Genomic DNA, 26,842 nt, shown 5'->3' on the forward strand with positions numbered 1-26,842 from the left:
CTTATACAACAACAATAGAATGGCAATGACTTCTCCGCAAAAAAGCACCTGGAAGTATCCACAAGAAGTACATAAATCTGAAATTAATCTCTACTCAGACTAAGTTCTTACCACTCCACACAGCAGATACATTTAAAACAAAAAGCATAGACACAAGCTATACTTTGGTATACATCTCTAAGAATACTTCAATACAAAATTGTATTTAGGTATATACTAATACAATGGAATACATACACTCCAATAGTTGTCTCTGTACTATAAGAATTCTTCGATTCTGACTGCACAGTCCTTTTTTACAAGTTAGATGGTTTCACCACAGGAATGGAAATCTGCAGTCCTCCCCCAAAACAAATCCTGCCTCACGACTTAGATCTTTAGTGCCCCACTAAGCCTCTACATTCTTCACTGCCACGTTACACATTAATTAATCAGTGGGTAGTAACATATCTGAAGATTCACAAGTTACAACAAGGCACAGACCCGAATAATTTACTTTATGATAGACATGAAAGGTGATGAACACAGCCTCATCTGTAAAATTAGGATTAAAATAGTGGAATCACAGATATGCTATGTAACTTGAAGACTATATTACAAGGACTTGGGACACTTACGTAAGCACTAAGAAATAAGAACTGTTAACCTGCCTGCTTTTTTTTTTTTTACTTATTTAAACAAACAAAAAGAGCAGACAGATGCTCTTTTGAACTCATGACCAATGATGCATTTAAATAAAGGCTTCATACAGCAGATGTCAGACATACTGCCAAGCTGCCAGTTCTTTCCATCAGATATCTTGACTGGGTAAAGTGACTAATAATGCCCAGTTTTAAGAGAAAACAGACTAGCAGCAGGAAATGAACGAACAGGAAACGAAGAGGAAATACAAACAGAATGTTAACACCTGGGAATTAGCCTAGCTACTAACTTTGATGACTAAGGTGCTCCTGGCCCAAGCCATGATCTTTTCAATTGCCTCATATGCATGTGAAAGCTGGACAATAAAAAAGGAAGACTGAAGAAGAATCGAAGCATTCTTACTGTGGTGTTGGCAAAGAATACTGAATATACCATGGACTGCCAAAAGAATGAACAAGGCAGTCTTAGAAAATATACAAGAATGCTCCTCAGCAGTGAGGATGGCAAGACTTTGGCTGGCTTACTTTGGACATGTCATCAAGAGCTAGGAAAGGACATCATGTTTGGTAGAGGGTCAGCAATTAAATGGATTGACACAATAGCTACAAAATGGAACCAAACATCAACGATGATAAAGACGGCACAGGACTGGGCAATGCTTTGTTGTTATACTTAAGGTCACCATGAGTTGGAGCCAACTCAAAGGCAACCGAGAACAAAAATTAACTTAAAAAAAAACAAACAAACCCACAAATTAAAGAATTATAATAACTACTTTCTAGTAACTAAACACATAAAAACAAATATAAAAAAGGAAAACCTACAGCTGTTAGGTGAAAGAACAGGTATACTTAAATTCTCAATGGGGCAGCAAATTACTAACAGGAACTAAATAAAGATATTAGAAATGACATCACATAAAAATATGGGCAGAATTATCTAGCATTAGAGGAGGAGTGCTACAGAGAGACCCCTCAGGAACACCCATATTTAAAGAAGATGTATCAGCTGAGGAGACTGAAATAGAACTAGAGACAGAAGGAGACTAGCAGGGAAAGACTTCAGATTTTCTCCACCAGACTTTGTTTTAACAAAGAAAAAACGGCCAATGGTGCATATGCCACAAAAGATAAGGACTAAAAAGTGTTGGTGTGATTTGGCAATGAGATTACGGTGACCTGAGAAAGAACGTTTCCAGTGATAAGGGCAAAAGCCCAGATTATAGTACCAGTATTTCTGTTCACATGATATATGCACACTAAAAATTATAGGCCTAACAACTGCAGGTTTTCCCTTTTTTTTGGCTGAAAACTTTACAGAAGCTGATTGCCAGGCCTTTCTTCCATGGAGCCACTGGGTGGGTTGGAACCACCAACCTTTAGGTTAGTAGTCGATTACAGACAGCTTGCACCACCCAGGTGAGACCATAAAACAAACAAACAAATCTATTCATCATTCAAAACTAAATCAAAACAAAAAATCTATTAATCTTTGTAAATGGAGCATTTTACAATAATAACACAAACCACAATTAGCACCTGGGAAGATAACTTGGATTACTTAAGCAGGTAACTCAGGAAGCTAATATACCCAACCCAAACCAAACCTGTTGCTGTCGAGTTGATTCTGACTCACAGCAACCCTACAGGATAGAGGAGAACTGCCCCACAGGGTTTCCAAAGAGAGGCTGGTAGATTTGAACTGTTGACCTTTCAGTTAGCAGCCGTAACGCTTAACCACTGTGCCACTAGGGCTCCAGGAGGCTAGTATACAGGATATTAAAAGCGAATAAAAACAACAGAATAGAAATTCATGCAACATCTTAATTAGACCTGGGTAAGCATGTGCTGCGACAATATAAATGCAAGTGGAACAGCCATTACAACGGGAGGCAGTGCAACTTGCCAATGGCGGAGGTCTGCACCTCCCTTGGGAGAGATCCCCAGATGCAGGTGTGACTTTAATTTTATTAAAATAAAACCAAAGGGCTCTTGCAACAGCCAAGAACCAAGCTGTGGGACTGTTCTTTCCTGCTGAGGGTTATGATTCCACTCTTGCTTTTCCGGCTCTCCTTATGGGAGAACAATTCCATATGAACTAATATGATTTATGCTATACTGACATCACGCCTTTATACAACAATTGTACATCAGCTAATTCGCATCAGGAAACATGGTATAACAGAACACACACTATGTTATTATTATTAGTGGTAGTGGTGGCATTAGCAGTAGAAGTAAAATAAAATAATGTATGGTAAGTGTCAGCACAATGCCAAGCACTTAATGAAACTCAAAGAATGTTAGCATTCTAGAACTAACAATATGACAAAAATAGCTATGGATTAAAATATGTAAAAATCAGATCAAGTGATTATCAGCAAAAATGGCAGACTAACGACATCCAAAAAGCCTCTCCCTCATAAAAGCAATGAGAAGACTGGCAAAACCACTGCCAGAATGACAGAAGACTAACAGAAAATTATCACAACCAACTATTTCTGAACTTAGAAATCAGCCAAAGGCTTACAGCAATCTGTTGTTATTAGCTGCAGTAGAGTTGATTCTGACTCATGGAGATCCCGTGCGTGCAGTATAGAACTGCTCCACGGTGTTTTCAAGACTGTGACCTCCTGGAAGCAGATCACCAGGCTTGTCTTCCAAGGCACCTCTGGGTGAGTTCGAACCACCAACCCTGCAGCTTGTAGTCCAAGTGCTTAACCATCTGCACCACCCAGGGACTCCTTAGGTAAATATAAAGCCAGCATAAAAGTATAATTTGCTTGTAACTTTTTTCTCCTCTCTGATTTAAAAGACACCTGCATAAAGCAATAATTATAATTCTGTGTTGATGGGGATATTGTGTATAAAGATGTAATTTGTACAATAATAACAGCACAAAGTAGGGAGGAGGAAATAGTTACATGTAAGCAAAGTTTTTGTATACTATTGAAATTAAATTTAAATTATTTCTAACTAGATTATTATAAGATGTTAACCGCAATATGCAGGGCAACCAATAAGAAAATAATTTAAAAATTATATTAAAATAAATGACAAGGGAATTAAAGCAGTACACTAGAAAATAACTTATTAACACACACACAAAAAAGGCAGAAATGGAAGAACAGAGGAACAAAAAAGACATGAGAGAAAACTGAAATGGTATATGTAAATCCTACCTTATCAGTAATCACATTAAATGTAAACGGACTAAACAATCCCATCAAAAGGTAGAAACAAACTTTAGACTCAAAGATACATAGGTAGAAAATACAAGTATGGGAAAAAATACATCATGCAAATAGTAACTGTTTGAAGCTGGAGTGGCTATACTAATATCAAACAAAACAGACAAAGTGAAAATTTGTTTCTAGTGACAAGAACATTTTATAACGATAAAAGGGTCAATCTATTAAGAAGATATAACAATTGTAAACAGGTATCAACCTAACAACAGAGCCCCAAAATACGTGAAGTAAAAATGGACAGAATTACAAGGAGAAATGGGTAATTCAACAATTATAGTTGGAGACTTCAAGACCCCACTTTCAGTAAAGAACAGAACTAGACACATGATCAACAGGAAAACAGAAGACTTGGACAACACTATAAACCAACTAGACCTAACAGACACCTATATAACACTCACCCAACAACAGCGGAATATATATTCTTCTCAAGTGCACATGGAACATTTTCCAGGAGAGATCATGTGCTAGGACATAAAACAAGCCTCTATAAATTTAAACAAAGGATTAAAATAATGAAAAGTATGTTCTCCAACTGCAAAGGAGTGAAATTAGAAATTAACAAAAGAAGGAAAATGGGGATATTCACAAATATGTGGAAATTAAACAACATACTCCCAAATAAATGAATCAATGAAAAAAAAATCACAATGGAAATTAGGAAATACTTTGAGATGATTAAAAGTAAAAACACAACATAACAAAACTTGTGGAATGCAGCTAAAGCAATGCAGGGAAATTTATGTGTAAATGTTTATGTTTAAGAAAAAAAGATCTCAAATCAAGAACCTAGTCTTCCACCATAAGAAACTAGCGAAAAAAAGGAAAAAAAGCAAACTAAACCCAAAACAAGCAGAGGGATAGAAATAATAAAGACCAGTGCAGAAATCAATGAAATAGATTACAGAAAATCAAGTTGTTTCTTTGAAAAGATGAACAAAATTGACAAAACTCTAGCTAGACTGATCAAGAAGAAGATTCAAATTACTAAAATCAGGAATAAAAAAATGCACATTATTACTGACTTTAAAGAAATAAAGGAAAAAGGAATACTATGAACAACTGTATGTCATCAAATTAGATAATCGAATGGACAAATTCCTAGAAAGACACAAACTACCAAAATGGACTTGAGAAGAAAAAGAAAATCTGAATAGACCGATAACAAGAGATTGAATTAGTATTTTTAAAATTTCCCACAAAGAAAGGCTGAAGCTCAGATGGCTTGACTGATAAGATTCTACCAAATGTTTATAGGAGAATCCACAGCAATCCTCACAAATTCTTCAAAAAAATAGGAAAGAACAGAATAAAATATACACTGATAGGAGTCCTAGGTAGCACAAACAGTTAAGTGCTTCACTACTAGCTGAAAGGCTGGCAGTTCAAACTCATGCAGAGGCGCCTCGGAAGACAGGCCTGGAGATCTGCTTCCAAAAGGTCACAGCTTTGAAAACCCTATAGAGCATCTCTACTCTGTAAACATGAAGTCACCATGAGTCGGAATTGACTCAACGACAACTAACAACAACATTACTCCATTACCAATTCTAGTCAAAGACACAAGAAAAGGAAACTGCAGACCAAAATCCCTTATGAGTATTAAAAAAACAAAACAAAACCATAGCTGTTGAGTCAATTCCAACTCATAGCGACCCTGTAGGACAGAGTAGAACTGTCCCTTAGGGTTTCCGAGGAGCGGCTGGTGGATTCGAACTTCCGACCTTTTGGTTAGCAGATGAGCTCTTAACCACTATGCCACCAGGGCTCCCTTATGACTATAGATGCAAAAAATCTCAACAAAATATTAGCAAACCAAATGCAGTAACATATAAAAAGGACTATACACCACAACCAAGTGTGCTTTATCCCAGGAATACAAAGTTGGTTCAACATATGAAAATCAGTGTAATACATCTTATATAGAATAAAGACAAAACCCACCTGATCATCTCAACAGACGCAGATAAAACTATGAGAGAATACAACACCCTTTCATGATAAAAACACTCAATAATCTAGAGACAGAAGAAAAAACCCTCAACGTGATAAAAAGCATTTATGAAAAACCCACAGCTAACATCATCCTTTAAAACTCTGGTGGTGTAGTGGTTAAGAGCTATGGCTGCTAACCAAAAGGTCAGCAGTTTGAATCTACCAGGCGCTCCTTGGAAACCCTATGGGGCAGTTCTACTGTCCTATAGGGTCACTATGAGTCGGAATCGACTCAACAGCAATGGGTCTGGTTTGGTTTAACATCATCCTTAATGATACAGGACTGAAAGCTTCCGCTCTCACCATTTCTATTCAACATTGTACAAAAGATTCTAGTCAGGGCAATTAGGCAACAAAAATAAATAAAAGGCATCTATATTAGAAAGGAAAAAGTAAAACTACCTTTATTTGCAGACGACAAAATCCTAAGGACAACACACACACTATTAAGAGCTAATAAATGAGTTCAGCAAGGTTTCAGGATACAAAATAAATATACAAAAATCAATTGTATATCTATACTTGTGTAATGAATAATCCAAAAATGAAATTAATAGAACAATTCCATTTACAACAGCATCAAAAAGAATTTTTAGGAATTAATTTACAAAGTATAAGACTTGTACACTGAAAACTACAAAACATCATTGAAAGAAATTAAAGAAGACCTGGATACATATAAAGACATCTAATATTTATGGATTGGAAGACCTGATATTGTTAAGATTACAATACTCACTAGACTGATTGACAGATAATACTCCCTAGATTGATCATTAGACTTAATCCTTATTAAAATCTCAGCTTTTTCGCCAAAAATTGACAAGCTGATCCTAAAATTCAAATAGAAATGCAAAGAATCCAGAATAGTCAAAACAATCGTGAAAAAGAACAACATTGGAGGACTCACATTTCCTGATTTCAAAGCTTACTATGAAGCTACAGTAATCAAAAGTGTGGTACTGGCACAGGGATAGGCATATACAACAATGGAATAGAACTGGACTTCAGAAATAAACTCATACAAATTTATGGTCAATTGATTTTCAACAAGGGTGCCAAGACCTGTCAATTGGGAAAGAATAATCTTTTCAACAAATATGCTGGGACAACTAGATTTGCCACATGCAAAAGAATGAAATTGGACCCTTACCTCACACCATACACAAAAATTAACTAAAAATGGATCAATAACCTAAATATAAGAGCTAAAACTATAAAATTCTTAGAAAAACATGTGTAAATCTTCATCACCTTGGACTAGGCAAGTTTCTAGTTATTACACCACAAGCACAAGCAAACAAAGGAAAAATAGATAAATTGGATTTTGTGAAGATTAAAATCACTTGCCCTTTAGAGGACATTATCAAGAAAGTGAAGACAGCCCATAGAACGAGAAAAAATATTTGCAAATCATGTATCTGATAACAGCCTAGTCTAGAATATATAAAGAACTCTTAAAACTCAACAAAAAGATAACAAAAACTTGTATATGAATGTCACAGCAGCAATATTTATAATAGCCGAAAAGTGCAAACAACCCAAATGTTCATCAACTGATGAATGGGTAAATGAAATCATACAACAGAACATTATTCAGCCATAAAAGGAAATTAATACTCATTTATGCTATTAACATGGATGAACCTTGAAATGATGGAAACGAAAGAAGTCAAAAACATCAGGCCACATATTATATGATCCTATTTACTATATTTTACACAAATAACACCCATCTTCTGAGCTTGTTTGCTGGCCATGCCCTCCTCTGGCGAGGCACCCTTACAAGCGCTACCATGCCAGTCCTCTTCCACATGTTGCTGCAAGAATTAGCATAGTGTGCTTACGAAAATACCTCGTGTGGTGAGGGCACAGCCGGCAAACAAACAGAAGGTGCACATTATCTGCATAAAAATACGGTATATGAAATGTCCAGCACAGGTAAATCTATAGAGATAGAAAGTAGATTAGCGGTTGCTAGGGGTTTGGGGGGGGGGTGAGGATTAGGGGGTGATAGTTAATGAGTATGAGATTTCTTTTTGGACTGTTGAAAATATTCTAGAACTAAATAGTGGTGATCACCGTACAACTTGGTGAATATACTAAAAACCATTATATGCTTTAAAAGAGAAAATCTTATGTATGTTAAAAATAATGAAATCTCACTGGAATTTGAACATAGGTTTATTCTGAGCAGTTATTCCATATGCATACAGGAAGGCCATTTTGATTCCAGAAAAAGCAAATGGCTCTAAGATCCACAGGTTACTTCTGACCTGGCTGCTAATAATCTGGCTCTTCACCCACCTGCTGCCAAGAGACTTTTGGAGATTTAAATTAGGAGGTAATGGCTTCTACCAGGACAAGACAAATTTACATTGCTACAGAGCAGTCCGCCAGGCTTTTGCAGTTTGGATCAGGTTTTTGTTTTCGTACTTGGTTCTGTGGATAAGAAAAAACCTTAAAAGTAAGATGCCTGTTATTAATTTTCCTATTCAACCGGCAAGCGATTTACATCTCAATATAAAAAAAAAATCAATTCAATAATTACTGGAAGAAAGAAAAGAAATATTCTCATATACATTATAAGATATATCCTGATTCAGAAATACTTAAAAATTTTAATGTATCTCAAAATAGAAAAAGATTATCATCCTTAACAAAATTGGATATGCTCACCTTATCCGTGGAGAATCATTATTAGTGTTTCTGATTATTTAGGCCTAATTGTAAGAAACTGACAAATATGGGCAAATATGTAGTAAGAAGGATCAACTACTTCAAAGGTGTTTTAAGACATGTGTATCTTTGGCTCCTACAGGACAGAGCAGAACTGCCCCCCCATACGGTTTCCAAGGCTATAATCTTTACAGAAGCAGATGGCCACATCTTTCTCCTTTGGAGCAGCTGGTAGGTTAGAACTACTGACCTTTTGGTTACCAGCCAAGCACTTAACCACTGTGCCATCAGGACAAAGTGGACCAGTGGCTCCTTTTTCTATGTAAAAGAATGTTCATTTACACAGGCCTGCAAAGAGAAGTTATTTTCCTAAAAACCGTGTCAAACTGAACTGCATAGCATATATATAAACAGGCTGCTTTTAGTCTCTGACAACTTCTTTAAAGGTTTTCTCTCTATTGTATCAATTTTCTGTAACAGTGTTGAACTATAATTTTTTAAGAAGAAAAGAAAAATGCTTCTTAGGCTCGCCATAAGCTAGGATTAAAAACGCACAATTTAACAACAAAAAAAAGTTAACATTTACAATTACTATACACTTTAAATGTGAAACTGCTGACGGCAGGGAGGGGATAAGGAGTATGAAGGGGAGGAAGAATGCTTTACAGTTGATACCACTTGGCCAAATTTCACCAAGTAGCTACTAAAATATCACGATTAGTACCATATATAAAATCTCTTAAAGACTTTATTTCTCCCTTCAAAGATGAGGGCTTTCTCATGTTTTTAACTTTCCTTGTATAACTTGTATAAAAATTACTATTAATTGTATATGGTCAGTTAATAATAATTAGTAATTTTATTGAAAACCACATTCATCTTTCATAAGTATTTTACTTTTAACTGTAGGAGAAAATGTTAAGTGTTCTCAAGCTGGAGCAGATTTCTTAAGAGTAGAATTTCATTCAAATAGGGAATGTGATTTTAAAACGTAATAAACTCGAAATTGCCAGCTTATGCAAACTACTGTTAATACTGTGTTTCTATTAATAATTACTGGATTTCCAAATACACTAAGTTCATTAACAAAGGCACATGATAGTCAGACGACTTTTATACAATGAATTACTGTAGCTAATGCTAAAATACTATGAACTTTAATGAAACTTTCAGAAAACACAATCAATTTTAACAAGACTGTACAGAGATGCCATAAACAGTTGTAATAACCATATTCTGTGCCTCATGATATTGCTTTTCTTGCTAGTTTGTGGTGGTTTTAAAATATGGCTGTAAATTTTTCTGACACTCCTCCCATTGCAAGGTGAGGCCCCCTCCCCTTGAATCTGGGTGGGCTTGTGACTGCTTCAAATATAGAGTAACAGTAGAAGTGACACTGTGTGACTTCTGAGGCTAGATCATAAAAGGCTGTGCCTTGTTCACCGGGACACTGAGCTGCCCTATAAGAAGTTACCCTAAGGTTTCCATGCTATAGAGGGCCATATGCAGGCTCTCCAGCTGCCTGAGCCTATGCTTCCAGACATCCCCATCAAGGCACCAGACATGTGAATGAAGACGCTATCTTGGAAGGAGATTCTCCAGCTCTAACTGTTCCAGCCCCTATCACTGTCTTCCCAGCTAAGGCCCAGACATCGTATTACAAAGACAAGCCATACCTGTGGTACCCAGTCTGAATGTCTGTGTGACTCACAGAATCCATGAGTATAATCAAATGACTGTTGTTTTATGTCACTGTGTTTGGGATGGTTAGTTTGTCAGCAACACAGTTCAACAATGTAATTGAAAAAACTGTGTCAACTTTGGGCACGGGAGTTCAAAGACTAATAAAGACATGGTCCTGGTCCTAGAGGGTACATTCTAACCTGCAGAAACCACTTAACATCTAGACAGTATCTGGCACATGCAATAAATAATTGCCAAATGAATGAACAAATGAACTATATGTAGGGTTGACTGTTGGATAATAAATTTCCTATCTGAATTTCAATGTTTTTAGTTGAGAACTATCGAAATATTAACAATCCTACAGAAAGGTCAGAGCGTTCATTACATCTGTCCAAATGGGATATAAAAATCATATTAAATTTTACAATCTAATATTTTGCATTTTTATAATCACTGTTGTTATTATTTGATAGTTGCTGCCGTTGAGTCAGCTCTGACTCCTGGTAACTTTACGTGTAACAGAATGAACTATCGCCTGGTGCTGCTGCGCCATGCTCATGATTGTTAGCATGTTTCAGTCCATTGTTGTAGCTACTGTCAATACATCTCACTGAGGGTTTCTCCTTTTTTGCTCACTTATAAACACTAATCACTCTTAACTATTTTTATCAAGCAAATCACCCACCTTTTCATTGTATCTTTCACATTACAGGCCTAAGGTACTTAGGAAATGATTCAACTAGCAGCTCAGATATAAATACATACAGCTGGAAAATGGAACTTTAAACTGGATATAATTGCTTAATTTTTACATCCTATAAATGATAGTTTGCAATTCCACGTAGTTTTTATATCATCAAAGTTTCATTAAAAATACTAGAAATACTTAAACTACATATTAAATTCTTCCATGCATTTTAGTTAAGTGAATATCCCTAAAAATTTGTAAAATTTGTATTATCTCACTGCTACCTAAGTAATTAATAACTGAACTGAGACTTGTTTTCAGTTCCTCTAACATCCCATAACTGATGTTCATAAAAGATTCATAAAAGAAATCTATATTCTAAAAAGAATAATTCTACTAGAGAAATAAGGAACGCCTAAAATATTCCTCAACTTCAACCATAATGAGGCCTGACTGAGACTAGTATATTCAAAACCTTAGTGTCAATTTCAGGAGTTCTTTGCTATCATTTCTGGATTCTATGTCTGCTAGTGACTGAAGGTACACAAAAACCTATGGGTACATGCATCTTCCAAAAGTCTACATATCTATGCTACACTTTTTGTTAGCTCCTATTTTTATTTTTTTTATTGTACTTTTAGATGAAGGTTTACAGAACAAACTAGGCTCTCATTCAACAGTTAGTACACATATTGTTTTATGACATTGGTTACAACATGTCAACACTCTCCCTTCTCAACCTTGGGTTCCCTATTACCAGCTTCCCTGTCCCCTCCTGCCTTCTAGTCCTTGCCCCTGGGCTGGTGTGCCCCATTAGTCTCGTTTTGTCCTACAGGTCTGTCTAATCTTTGCCTACAGGTGAATCTCCAGTGTGACTTCATCACTGTGCTAAAAGGGTGTCCAGGGGCCATACTCTCAGGGTTTCTGCAGTCTATGCCAGGCCTGTAAGTCTGGTCTTTTTGTTAGTATTTTGTTCTACATTTTTCTCCAGCTCTCTATGGGACTCTCTATTGTGATCCCTATCACAGCAGTCTGCTGGAGGCTGGGTACCATGTTAGCTCTTATTTTTGGACAACACGATTTGGATATAGGCAGTTTCTTTATAAATGTTCATGCTTCTAACATTTTAATAACATCTCATTCTTTCTCATATGTCTTAATTATTTCTAATAACCTTTTATAACAATGATATTTAGGAGCAGAATGAACATGTGTACTCGTGTATATGAAACTTTTATTACTACATAGCAATAAAGAAAATGATTTGACCTGTGGCAGTCAGCACGGTATAGTAGAATGGCAACCAGGAATATTGACATTTAAGTCTACACGTCTTTGAGACTCAGTTTCCTTATTTGCAAAGTGAGAAAATGAGACTAGGTAATCTCCTTCAATTATATGACTTTGTGGGCAAATATAATCACAAGGTATTCTATTTCAGACTTATACTGTTATTTCTAAATCCAATTTGTTGTAGCATGCATTGTTTATCACAACAATTACGGTTACAGCAAATCTATACTGCACAAGTGGTTTAACTTTGAAATTTATAACTAATAGTTATTTCTGTCATTCTATGTGATTACATCTGCGTAATAATACATAAGAGATGTATTTTAATCCTTCTTAAGGTAGCAAATAATTTTAAAGATCAACTCTTATACCAAAATTGAATGATTAAAACTCACTAAGCAATCAGCTAAGTAAATTACTTACTTAACCTTCTAAAAAGCTTTTATAACACATTGAGTAGAAGAAAAATTCCCACTAAATGTTTAAAGTTTTCCAACATCTAATTTGTGTTTAGTCTAATACCTAAACACAGAATCTTTACAAGACTTTAGCAGATAAACTTGTGTACTTATTTCTGTGTTGCAACAAAACGATCATTTTATTGGCTGCATGATATCCCACAGAGTTGACGTATAACAGTATTTCTAACCCTTCTCCAACTTTTAAGCAATTAGACTGAGTCCACTTTGTTGAACTATGAGCAGTTTTGCAGTGAACATCTTTATATACAACTTCTTCTTCTGGATTGTTTCCTGAGGGTAAACTCCAACGACAGGGAGAGCTAGATAAGAGGATAGATACATCCAGTTTTTAAAAGAAACTACCAAATTGCCTTGCAAAAAGAATCCATGAATATAACACCCATGTGAATATAATAGTGTCACATTATACCAGCAAAAATATTGATAGGTGTAAAACAGTACTTCCTCATTGCAGGTATTATATTCATGTTTCTGATAAATAATGTCAAATATGGTTCCACATAACTTACTTACTTATTGTATCTCTTCTGTATTTGATTTGTTCATGTCCTTGTCCATTTCCTCATGGATGCCTTGGTGTTTTTTTTTTTTTAAATCAAGTTTATTTGAACAACCTTTGTATAAAGCCTGGTTACTCCTCTTTCCTTTCACTTTTTTTGCTTACCTGTTTTTAAGATGTGCCTCCAGGTCACAGCGCTGCATAACATCCTGGCACACTGAAGCAAATGGGCACAGAACTAATAATTTGTCTAGAAGTTTATGGACAAGAATACTAGATTTCTTACACAACTTAAAATGAAGTCTCTTCCGGTCCAGGGGACAGAAGTCTTTCTCCTGTAAAAAGTTTCTGAGGCACTTGTAGCAGAATGTGTGTCCGCAGGGGGTATCCAGGGGCTGCAACAGAGGCTGAAGGCAAATATGGCAGACTAGGTCGTCATCCACCTCATTCTGGTAATTGTATAAGTGATTTTCTTTTGTCCAGTGCTGCTGGCCACACTCAAAACACAGAGGATTTAAGGAGGATGAGGGCTGTTCCACAGAAACTATCTCATCGCTTGTGGTTCCCATTTTCAATCAGCTGAAGCAGCTTCTGTTTCCTCATACGTTAGACTTGCTCTTAAGATTTTGTTTCCTTTAATAGATGGTGACGTATTTGACTAAAATCACGGTCTGCTTTTCTAGACAAACAAAACAAATAAACCAAAAAGAAAATGTTATTAATATTAATCAAGATAGGCTAAAAGTATCAACACAATGATATTACTAATTAACTTCTTTTTTAGTAAAAAAGTAAAATTTAGATTAGGTAGTAAATTAGTCATAAAAAACATAAAAATGACATGAACTAATTTGTTACACTGCCAAGTTCTCAATGAAATAAGAACTTGTGATTAAACACAAAGATATCATATATTATATGATGTGACCTAAGAATAACTAATTTGTTTTACTGACTTCAATCCCCAAACAGTTCACTGCTTGATGGTAGTTTTAAAGTCAGTTAATTTGCATGATGTGCTAATAATGCAATTTGATATACATTATGTAACACATCTGCATTTCTCATTCCAGTCAGTCATGGTTCTTGCTTCTGGTTGATTCTATGCATTTACAGTACTATATGAAAGATTTTGTCTTTGAAATATTTTCTTAAGGATAATTCTATGCTGGTTAATAAAAATGACCTTTGCTCTGCACTATATGTTTGGGGAAAAATGGATTTCAAACTATGTATGATCTGAATATTCTCTCTGTATACAAAAATACAGATTACAGATAGATATATCTGCAAATATATCTATAACATATAGATATAAAATAATCAAATATAAAATCACGTTTATGCAAATTCCATATAGGGTAACACCATTTTATGTCATTAAAAAAAACTTTGCTATAATTCAACAGAAGATACAGTATAAATTTCAATTCTACCTTATATTATCCGTATCAATAGATGATGAGGTATTTAAAATCAGTGAGAAAGAGATGGATTAATCAAATGGTATATGGACCACTGGCTATTCACCCAGAAGGTAGATTCTTGAATTACATGACATCAAAAGAAGCATCAGACATATGGAGACCTTTACTTTGTACTCTTACAACAGCCTCCTCCAGTTTAGTGCAAGTGCCATGCAGTGAATTACTTAATATGGCCCTTCTAGCCATTCATGGTCTTGTGACTCCCACAAAATGACTAGGTAGAACTATGCAAACAAGGTGCTTGTGGGCCACTAAGGGGATTAGACAGTTTGCATGTTACCCTTGTGGGGGTGGGGCCATGCAAATAAGGCATATGGAAGTCTAACAAGAGGATTAGTCAGTTTTGCCATCCCGCTAGGCTTAAAATGAGCCAATCTCAGAGGCTGAAGGGGGTACCTCACTAGCACCAAGAAGAGCTGGGAGTGGAGTGCATCCTTGGATCCCGGGTCCCTGTGCTGAGAACCTCCTAGACGCAGAAGACAGAATTGTAACACTGGAGATAGCATGAGATGGCGAGAAGCAGTGGTGGAGAAACGGTGGCAGCAGAACCAGGAGACTGGCACAAGATGGCATGGTGCGCTTCCCAGCCCAGAGTGAGAGATCTGAGAGCTTTTGGGCCAAGGCTTATTGGTGGAGTGGGGTGCCTCCGGGCACTTACTGGCGGGGCTAAAGAGCTTTGTAACACTTGTCCAGGCAGGGCAGAGGGCAGACCAAGGGGCCGATGGACCGAGAGACGTCTGCTGCGGGCACAGCTGAGAGTCTGTCCTGACCAAAGAACTGTATTCTGAATTGTTCCTGATCCTGAATTGTAACCTGTTACTTCCCTAATAAACCCCATAACTATGAGTATGGTCTGTAAGTTCTGTGTAGTAATTGCAACTAATCATCAAATCCAGCAGAGAAGTAGAGAGTGCCATGGGAGGGACAGCTAGTGTCAGAATTGGTAAAAAGGTTGGAGGGTGGAGGTATGTCTGACCTCCACCTCACAGGAATCAGTCTTAGGCTGATGTTGATGGTGATTCTCTCTCCTCCCCCTTGTGAAGTTAGACTACAAGGTCTGATACCCTCATGCCATTTTTACAAGTCTCGCAAGAAATGCTCCCCTTAGAAAATGGTTTCCACATTTCCTGCTGCTAAAGCATCAGGGGTTAAAAAACCAACTCCAAAGGCAGCAGCTCTCTCTGTACTCATTCTTCTGTAAATATTTAGAGAGTCTTTAGTACGTGCCAAGCACTGAACAAGGGCAGAGGAAAAGTAGGGAGAGCACAGTTAAGAAAACCTATTATTAAAATTCAACTTAATAAGTACTCTAAGTAAGTTATACACAGGATGCTACGTGAATATAGAAAAAATGATGAAGAGAACTGGCATCTAAATCAGTGTGGCTTTGTGGCCGGAAATACTTCCAGAAGGGAAAATACAGGAATAGAGTTGTGACAGGAAGCATGGGCCAAGGAGAACAAGTGGAGAAGGGGATCTCAACAAGAGAAGAGCATACACCATCACAGAGGCTTAAGAGTGCACAGCACATTGAGGAAATAGGAAGCAAGCAAAAATATCTGCAGCAAAGAAAGATGTATCAGGGCACGTGAATTCTAAAATGTAGAGTCACTGCAGTAAGAATGGAAAGAGAGTAGGACACCATGCTATGCTACTAGCATTTCTATTTCAGTAATAAAACTCTCCTTTGATCACGCATATGTATTTGCTATTTTATTATCCGGAGTACTTATCAGACGAACAACATGAACATTTTAACAGATTTAATAAGAACTACCATGAACTATGAGGAGATGGGACAGGATTCTGATGGGATGGCTGACCTCAAATAAATTATGTATATTTTTTACAATATCTAATGAAATAAAAGTAATAGCAGCCTATGCTCTAATCTCATATCAGTACCAACATCAAGAAAGTAAACACTTCTTGTATTTTATAATTCCTGGGGCTTGTTCTTTACTTTCTCAACATGTATAACTTTTTAAATATCAGTGGAAGATATATGAGATTAAAGAGAGAAACATCATTTATCTAAGACAGACTGCTTCCACCAAGATACAGTACTTCAATACAGAATTTCTACAGACTCTGGTTTCCTATTCAGTTAGCAAGAAAATCCACATATCCTTTGCTCTTCTTTGTTTGTGGTAGTGTTTACTCTAATTTTTCTTTTCCTCAAGAAAATATACTGCAATTCTCGCCTCCCACATAATGACTAACAAAGCATTTATCTTAAGACTATTATATTTTAGCTATTTTCTAAATCTCTAAATAACTTACAGTTCATTTTTGTTATCACAAAATCTTTTCAAGAGGAAAAATAACATGTTACCATTTAAAATACCAAGCGGTAAGTACATCATCTCCACCCCCAGACACCTCTATTTTACCATGAACCAAAAAAACCAAACCCACTGCCACTGAGTCGGTATCAACTCAAACATTAAAAGAAAAATTGTCAGGGGCAGATCACCAACATGCACATATAAATGTTGGTTAAAGAACTGAAGAGGCAATATAGCATAAGCAGTTAGGAGCAAATACCCTGGAGCTAAAGATTACAGCCTTGGAAATCCTATGCCGCAGGTCTACTCTGTCCTATAGGGTCGCTATGAGTAGTAATCAACTCGATGGCAAAACAACAACAACCCTGGAGCCAGTCTGTGGGGGTTCAAATCCTTGCGCTGTCACTTACTGGCTTTGTGACCTTACTAAATTTCTCTGTGCCTGCTTCTTTCTCATACGTAAAACAGGAGTAATAACAGCGCCTACCTCAAAGGATTGATACAAAGAATAAACTGAAAACCAAACCCATTGCTGTTGAGTTGATTCCGCCTCATAGCAACCTTATAGGACAGAGTAGAAATGCCCCATAGGGTTTCCAGGTAGTGGCTGGTGGATTCAAACTGCCAACCTTTTGGTTAGCAGCCTGAGATCTTAACCATGGCGTGCCATCAGGCCTCTGTGATATAAAGAATAGTTGTGTTTATATATAAAGTTCTTAAAACAGGGCTGGTGCATAATTAAAAAATATCCCTGCCGTTGAGTTGATGTCGACTCACAGCGACCCTACAGGACAGAGCAGAACTGCCCTATAGGGTTTCCAAGGCTGTATCTTTACAGAAGCAGACTGCCACATCTTTCTCCTGAGGAGCAGTTAGTGAATTTGAACCACAGACATATGTAAAGTGCTTAAAAATGTGCTCGTGCATAATACGTACTATATAACTGTTAGCTATTATTACTAATATTAAAGACAAAGAAACTAAAATTCAGATAAATTTTATCATTTGCCCAAAGCCATACATCTTATAATTTCTTAGAGAAATGGAAGATGAACCCAGTTCTTTCTTGCTTCAAAATAATCCAGCAGTAAATTAAGTAATTCTAGGAGAGAGGAAAGGTATTTCACGAAAGCTTTAGTATCTGAGTTTTGTAAGAAGAAAGGCAGCCTGATCCTCTTTCTCCAACCTTCAATTCCAGCCCAGGTGGATCACTTTATTTCCACTTTGTGGGTAAGTCCACTATAATATCTCACACTACTTCTCAGGCTGTTATCCCTCATACTGTAAGTTTTTTAAAGAGCTGAACTTCTTACAGCAGAGAGGTTTAATAAATGCTGAATGACAAACTCAGTAACACTATTGTCACTCTTGTAAAGTTCAGGATAATTAGAAATGCATCTATACATATAGGAGGATATGTTCATGTTTATACATAATTTTGATTTTAGATGTTATATTTGAACAATAAATATTTGAAATATTAGAATACAAGTTAAATAATAATAATCTTAGACATAAATGATAGACTTAAACATTTCCCAAAATATGAAGATAAAATCTGGCATAACGTGCATCTTTACAAACTACATTAGCTATGCATCTAACACTCCAGGAGTATTAAAGGGAAGGAAGTTATTAAATTGGCTGGGAATACTACAACACATTTTTAACAATATCTGGAAAAATAGCAACTGCAATGGAAAGGGAGTTCTAAGATACTGATTACTATCTAATTCCAATTATGATCAGCATGCTTGTCCTTCCTGGTTTACGGGACAAGAATATCCTGCTATATTACAAAGACTTTCAGAGAGAACTATGGTTTCTCACAGTTAATCAGCACACACCAAAACCGTATCTTATTCAGATAATTTCTCTTCACATTATTTTTGGCTCAGATTTACAGAGTCCTCATGGGCCCTAACCTAGGAGATTCTGCTTAGAAAAAAGATGGACTAAGGATTATCCCCAAAATATGGTAAGATGGGAAAGAATTTAGGGTTCCTGAGAGTCAGCGGATGCAAAGAGTAATTTCTCCTTAGGTGTCCTTCTGGCAAACTCCCACCCACTCCCCAAGTCGCAGCTCCAACTCTACCTCCTCTCTCAAGTCAGATCAGACTCCTCCTAGTCGTGGGTGGACCTTCCTTGCCAAGCTCCTGCTGCTCTTCACACACACCCTCACTGCAGCAATCACTACATTTGCGTGTTTGCTTTTCTGCCTCCTCACCTCTTTGAGGCTAAAGCTTGTATCTGTTTTTTTTTCTTCCATACTCCCAGTTCCTGGCACATGCTATGCATTCAAGAAATATTTGTCAGGCTCATACCAGAACCTGAAACGTATGAGTCCTGAAATGTAACATTTAACTATATAAATGTGTAGGAGAAAACCTTGTACGTTTATTTGTGGCATTTGCAGAGCCCTGCCCTGTGATTACAAAAAAAAAAGACATACAAACAAAGACATTATTCTCCTTAATTTTCAAAAGGCTGAGGGGGAAAAAGGGGGTTCCCTTACTTAATTATCATCAACCCAAGAAAATTTTCTTATTTTACATGCTACATATCAGCTTTGATAACTACCTTTGTAAAGAGCAGCGGTTGTCAAACTTTTTAATTTCAGGATCCCTTTATCTACTCAGAAAAATGATTTGGCAGTTAAAAAAAATATGCACCTAGCATACGACCCTGCAACTTCATGCACTCCTGGGCATTTATCCCTGAGAAATGAAAATCTATGTTCACACAAAATCTGTACACAAATGTTTACAGCAGTTTTATTCGTAATAGCCCCAAACTGGAAACAACTCAGATAGTGTCTTAGTATCATTATGAAAATAGTTTCAACCTTGCAGACCCCACAAAAGGGAATTGGGGACCCTGGGTCACACTTGGAGAACCACTGGTACAGAGCACTAAAGAGTTCCAATACCTTTCTGTCATCAGAAGAAATACCAGTCAATATCGAACAATATTTTTGAAAAAAAAGTGACAAAGGCAAAACGTTGGGATGTAGGAGTCTGTTTTTCCTGAAATAAAGGTCTCTTCCTATTGGAAGAAGTTATATCTAGATATTTAGCTAGATAGAAATATTAAGAATACCATATGAGAGTCTTCCATAAGTTCTATTCTTAAATTAATCAAAACTTATTTCTCACTGCATATCACTAGGAAAACTATCAAATAGTTTTCAACAATTCCACATTTACAATTTACATTTTTCTACACAAAACTGTAAGTCAGCACATTTGGCTATTTGTCTCCTATCCCTTTTTAGCAAGTAGGAATATCTGAAAAAACATTTTAGGTATCACTTGTAGTTAGATGAAGCCTCATTTAGTAATCTAGAAGATTAGGGAATTAAGCAAAATATACTAGAAGCTATGAAACTTAGGCTCTGAGCTCTGTTAGCTGGGTAATTAGGTCACTATACTCTTTCATTCACCACACGTTTATTCAATGCCTACTATGTGCTACCATATTTTTACACAAATAACGTGCTCCTTCTATGTTTGTTTGCCAGCTTCATCCTCCCCGTGAGGTGTTTTCTTAAGTGCCGCTATGCTACTTTTACGTACAGCTGTAAAAAAAAAAAAAAAAACCACTAGCACAGGGCGCTTACGAAAATACCTCGCAGGGGAGGACAAGGTTGGCAAACAGATGTAGAAGGTGGGAGTTATTTGCGCAAAAATATGGTATATATATTGTAGTGCCCTGACTTCCTGTCTATTAACTATCAGCCTTGCTTAAATAGTAATTGATTACACACACACACACACGCACACGAAGTTTAAATCCAGCTCTAAGACTCATGATTCTGTATCTTTTTACCTGGCAATAAAATACTTACTGATATGTCATATTTACCTTTTAATCCCAATATTTGCTGGTTTTTATTTTTTAATAACTTTAATAATCTTAAATATTCTAAAAAGAGGAGGTTAAATTGTGGCTACTAGAGAATTTATTTATTTCAAGTATTCTTCTGCCTTTAGTTCTTCTAATTTTGAACCACTAAACTATAAACTATGATGAAAAGACTTTTTTTTTTTAATGCAAAAGGATGAAGGCAAAAGCCAATCTGGGTCACTTTAGCTCTTGTAGTTCAAGTTATATTTTAAAAAGTTATATAGTAACAAAATATTACATCATCTCACAGTAATTTAAAAATAGAAATGATATGAAACTATTTTAAAAGGAAATATACCAGATGGTATGCAAAATATTTCTATAAAGCTATCCAGACAAGCTTCTGCCCATAAGAAAAGATTTCTGGGAAAGGAACTTTATTCCAGAAGGACAGGCTCCATTAGTAGGGCTCTTCCCAACAGCACTCCTTACCAGCCAGCTGAGTTGGGGCAATTTCTAACATTTTGGAGAATGTCATAAATTCACAGGTATCCCACAATTACATAAAAGGTGGGGGTGGGGGGTGCAATGCGAGGAGCTGTAGTTTTAATTAATGTGGTTTTGAGACAGAAACCCCACAGTGCTGTATCTTTACCTGGCTTTCTCCCCTACAGTGCTGTATTGCAAAACTGTTTTCCTTTGCTGGGCTCCTGCTCCAGCTCTGCATTTGAATCCTGTTTTTGCTTAGAGGTTATATGTAAACCCCACTGTGCCTGAGTAGTATGATTAAGAATGCTGCTGTCAACTGGAAGAATGTAATCAATGTCACTGAACTGTACATGTAGAAACTTTTGAAATGGTGTAACTTTGGCTATGTATATTTCCACCCAAAAAAAGAGTACTCCAAGGTCGAGAAGGGAGTGTTGACATGTCGTATGGTTGTGAACCAATGTCATAAAACAATACATGTACAGACTGTTTAATAAGAAACTGTTTGTTCTGTAAACCTTCATCTAAAGTACAATTAAAAAAAATTAAAAAAGAAAGAGAATGCTGGCTGACGTAACTTGTATGAACCTCCTACTTGGAAACCACTTTAAAAGTAACTTACCTGCCCGCCCTTGGCGAGCAGTCCTGGAAGCAGCAGCTCTGACTGACTCCATTTCCTTGTACAATGAAATAAAGGTGGCTTTCTTGTTCTCCCACCTCGGTCTCTCGTTTATTGGCCAATACGAGTCACGCCAAGTAAGAACCTGGGGTTTCCACTCAGTAACATTTCTATACGTGTGATAAGTTTATCTGCTTGATATAATTTAAATGTTCTTTACATTACATTCAAAGGTAAGGTTCTGACTTTAATAAATTAAATGATTCTCTATTTTCTTCTAAAGAATGAAATCTTTCAAACATCTGACTTCTTACACAGTAAATCTTAGAAAATATTTTTTTTTTCCCCAAGTGATCGATGAGTTCTTATTTTCAAGGTCTTTTCAATGTCTAACTTCTATAATTCTGGATACAATTCTTCCACCAACTCTCAATTACCCAAGGAAGTAAAGGATCATCAAAATAACACTGATTTTGGAGTTAAAGACCTGGGGTGAAAATATGACCCTGCCACTCATGACTTTGCAATGCGACATAGCGTGGTATATACCACTTAAACCTGTATAAATCTCAATCTCGTTATGTGTAAAATAAAAATGGCATCTTGATTATGACATAGGATTACTGTTTAAAAATGTCAGCCTGTCGGAAAAACATTTTACAAGCCACAAAACATTATAACACTAATTTATTAAATAATTAATGATCGTAAAGAATGATGTAGATGAAGACAGACTAGATTGTTGGGTAGCCCACATTCTTTCAAGTAGACTTATCAGAAGACACAGCTTCTAGTCTTCACTCTGCTACTATTACCCTAGGCCACACAGCTCATCACTTCACATCTCTAGACCTTTCACTCTCTTTATCTGTAAATGAGTTGGCCAAACTAGATAAACTCTAAAGTTACTAATAGAACCCAAATTCCATGACTCTAGAAATGTGATTTGATCACACATTCTTTGGATTCTGGCCTAAAATGGGACATTTTTCTTTACAGGTATCCAGCCTTGTGTTCACTATACAAAATGACTAAATGCAAAGCCTGTGAGGGAGATTTTGGTTTTGTTTTTTTTGTTTTCTAATACTAGATACTCTAGATCCCCTGGCCTAAACATTTCTGTTTTCTGAGGCAAGTATGTGTATACAAGAGAGTACAAAACCCAATGCCATCAAGTAGATTCTGATTCACAACAACTCTACGGGACAGAGCAGAACTGCCCCATTGGGTTTCCAAGGGGCTGGTGGACTTGAACTGCCAACCTTTTGGTTAGCAGCAGAGCTCTTAACCACTGTGCCACCAGGGCTCTAAGAAAGTACAGTGCTAGATAAATAATTGAGCATCTCTGTATTTTTATTATGGTAGTATGACATAAAGGAGCCCTGGCACAATGGTTAAGCACTCAACTGCTAACAGAAAGGTTGGCAGTTCAAACCCACCAGCTGCTCTGTGGGAGAAAAGACCTGGCAATCTGCTCCCGTAAAGACTACAGCCAACAAAACCCTATGCCGGCAGTTCTATTCTGCCCTATAGGGTAGATGTGAGTCAGAATCGACTCGATGGCACCCAACAAAAGTACGATATAAGAGAAAATAAGATGTCGTAAGACAAAAATAATTTTCTCCATTTGTTCCCAGATAAGGTACTATGTAGAAGATGATGCTGCATCAATCTAAAGGACTAATATGCTTTATTTGTTTGTTTTTTTAAAGGTAAGCACAGGTAATTGTTAGTAGTATAAATAAATAGTTTGAGATGCAGATTTCGCTCCAGGGTCAATTTTGTATTTTCCATTAAAAACATCTAAAGTTACAGAAAAAGAACAAACTTTTCAGTCTTATTTCCTCCAATAAATGCAAAAGCATCAGCAGGACACTGCTATTCAGTGATCAAACCTACACAATAAAATAAATGAAGTGGAACGTTAAACCCCAGTCAGTAGAGTTTTTATGGTGATGGTATTACTAATACGTAATTAAGATTCCTAGACTTCATTATCTTGACTATGGGCAAGATACAAGAAATTTAAATGCCGTAGCTTTCAAAGCTAATCAGTGACACCAATAATTAAAAGGGTAGATTTTATTTAAGATGCTCAATTTGGTCCACTTATAATTTAATATATATGAAAATCATCAGATGGAGAATGACTTAGGGCCAGACCTCAAAGGACCGTCACTGAGTGGGCCAGATGTTCTGTTTCCTTAAGATTAGTCTAAATCTACAATGGCCTCAGCAGTAGGAATTAAAACCCTGTCAGCCTTGGTATTAATCCAGAAATGTTCCCATGTGCTGCTAGAGGTTCTTTTTATTTATTAAAGTGAGTTGTTTGAGTTACAGTGCTAAAACTGAAGAAAATTAAAAGAAACAGAAATCTTCAGTACATTGTAACTCATTACCCAGATTCAGGTATATCACAATAAAATAAAAAAATACTTGATGCCGTATGATTGGAAATAAAATATTTCTACTGTGAAGTTAATAATATAAAGAGGTCACACTATATTAAATCATTAGAATGATCAACAATGTACCCCAAATTGCATATATGCCATGTTTCAGAAGCTGGTTCAAAACAAAATCCCAGGTTTTAAATATTTTTTGATATCCCCACTAGGAGAATTTTCACAAACAAAATATATTCAAAAGCAAACTCATTATTCTTCTTGTCAACCATCAAGTCCGTCCGTCCGGTCCGTCCTTTACTGAGAATCTACTATATGGAGAAGGCACTCACTTGTTCCAGGGTTCGGCACTGAACAAATACAAAAAAATCCCGCCCACTGTGTAACTTTCATCCTGGCAGAGGTGGGAATGAGGACAGACAATACACACACAAAAAAGTAAAATACGCAGTATTTTAGATGGTGATGAGTGCTATAGAGAAAAACAAAGCAAGGTAGGGAAGACGGAGCCCTGGGAGAAGGATAACACACACACACCCCCATTGCTGTTCAGTCAATTCTGACTCATAGTGACCCTACAGGACAGAGCAGAACTGCCCCATAGGGTTTCCAAGGAGTGGCTGGTGGATTCGAACTGCTGACCTTTTTTTTGGTTAGCAGACAAGCTCTTAACCACTGTGCCATCAGGGCTCCAGGGAGAAGGACAGCTATTTTAAATAGGATGACAACAGAAGAACTCACTAAAAAGGTAGCATTTGAGTTAAGACCAAAAAGTAGTGACTAGAAAGTCATGCAAATTATCAGGTATACTAATGTTTTTTATAGGCAAATGAAACAAGTATAAAGGCCCTGGCGTGGGAATATGCCTGGTATGCTCAGTGAACAGTAAGGAAGCCAGTGTGGATGAAACTATTGTTTTGTACAATCTATATTCCTTGCCATGTGTGAACTCTGAAGTCTCTTCCTTTAGCTTGTGTCTTAGTCATCTAGTGCTGCTATAACAGAAATGACACAAGTGGATGGCTTTAACAAAGAGAAATTTATTTCTTCACAGTAAAGTAGGCTAAAAGTCCAAATTCAGGGTGTCAGCTCCAGGGGAAGTCTTTCTCTCTCTGTCGGCCTTCTCATCAATGTTCCCCTGGACTAGGAGCTTCTCTGCCCAGGGACTCCAGGTCCAAAGGACACGCTCTGCTCCTGGCACTGCTTTCTTGGTGGTATGAGGTTCCCCTGTCTCTCTGCTGACTTCTCTCTTTTATATCTCAAGAGATTGCCTCAAGACACAATCCAATCTTGCAGATTGAGTCCTGCCTCACTAACACAACTGCCACCGATCCTCCCTCATTAACATCATAGAGACAGGATTTACAACATATAGGAAAATCACACAATACCAGGAATCAAGGCCCAGGCAAATTGATACACACATTTTTGGGGGGACATAATTCAATCCATGACAGCTTGTATTCAGCTAGTGTTAGGACAGATTTCCTTGAGAGAGGGAGGGATGGGGGGGAAGAAAAAAGAAAGGGAGGGAGAGAGAGAAGGAAAGAAGGGAAAGAAAGGGAAGGGAAGGGGAGGAAGGGAGGAAAAAAGAAAGAGGGCCTTTCCCAATCTATGTAGACTGCTCTGTGCTGGGGCCTCCTTCAATGCTTAGGCTGTTTACATCTCTGCCTTACTTTTCACTTCCTTCTTGCACTGAGTTTAGAGATTAGCCAGAGGTGAAAATTTAGGGTCTTCTCAGACGTTTTCTAATCATGTGTCCTGGCCTGGGCATTCACATGGCTTCCTAAATTTCCCAGCATACACAGGTGTTTCTGAATTCCCTAATTTCCCAAAGACATTTTCTTCCTAGCTTTTCCTCCCAGGCTTTCTGAGTGCCTAACAACACTGGGCAGGATGGGGAGAGAGGTAAGTCTCATCACTGTTAACAACACCAACAATCATGGTCAACAACTATGGCCCACATCTGCCTAATTACCTAATGAAAAACAAAGCAGAGCCATAAAAAGATTGAGAGAAAAGCAACTAAAATTAGATCACGGAAAAGAACATGAGGTAAGGGCAGAATATTAGGATTTTCGTTTTTAGACAAAAGGAAATAGGACTGATGTCATAAAATCATGAACAGTCTAAGCTAAGCAAGGATTAACTCATAGGAGGGCAATTTTTGTATCTAAAAGGAATGAGTTTGGAGACAATTGCAACAGGTAACATTTATTAGTGCTTACTACATACCAGACATGGTATAAGTGAGATGGAGAATTAAAAGATTTAATCCTTATAATAACTCTGGGTTGGATATTATTATTATAATCCTCATTTTTCAGTTGAGGAAACTGAGAGTAAGAAATAACAAGTAACTTGCCCAAGGTCCCAGAGCAAACAAACGATGGAACCAGGATTCAAACCAGGCAGTCTGATTCCAGAGCTGTAATTTTTTAAGTACATATAGTTTTTAAGTATGTATAGTATGGCGTAGTAAATATGCAGAGGT

At 36.9% G+C, this 26,842-nt stretch overlaps 1 protein-coding gene across 2 annotated transcripts in view; it reads right to left on the reverse strand.

The window, feature by feature from the left end:
• Nucleotides 1-26,842, reverse strand: part of LNX2 (ligand of numb-protein X 2) — a 95,277-nt gene that overhangs the window by 33,719 nt on the left and 34,716 nt on the right. The window contains exon 2 of one of the 2 annotated variants that reach the window (XM_023740942.1): nt 13,380-13,893. In XM_023740942.1, coding sequence (XP_023596710.1) covers nt 13,380-13,783 — 404 coding nt within the window. In that variant the 5' untranslated portion in view covers nt 13,784-13,893. Of the gene's footprint in view, nt 1-13,379; nt 13,986-26,842 lie in introns of those variants that run through there. The other variant, XM_004386576.2, reaches the window with a different exon arrangement.

Source organism: Trichechus manatus, unplaced genomic scaffold (assembly GCF_000243295.1).
Source record: "Trichechus manatus latirostris isolate Lorelei unplaced genomic scaffold, TriManLat1.0 scaffold00168, whole genome shotgun sequence".
NCBI lineage: Eukaryota > Metazoa > Chordata > Mammalia > Sirenia > Trichechidae > Trichechus > Trichechus manatus.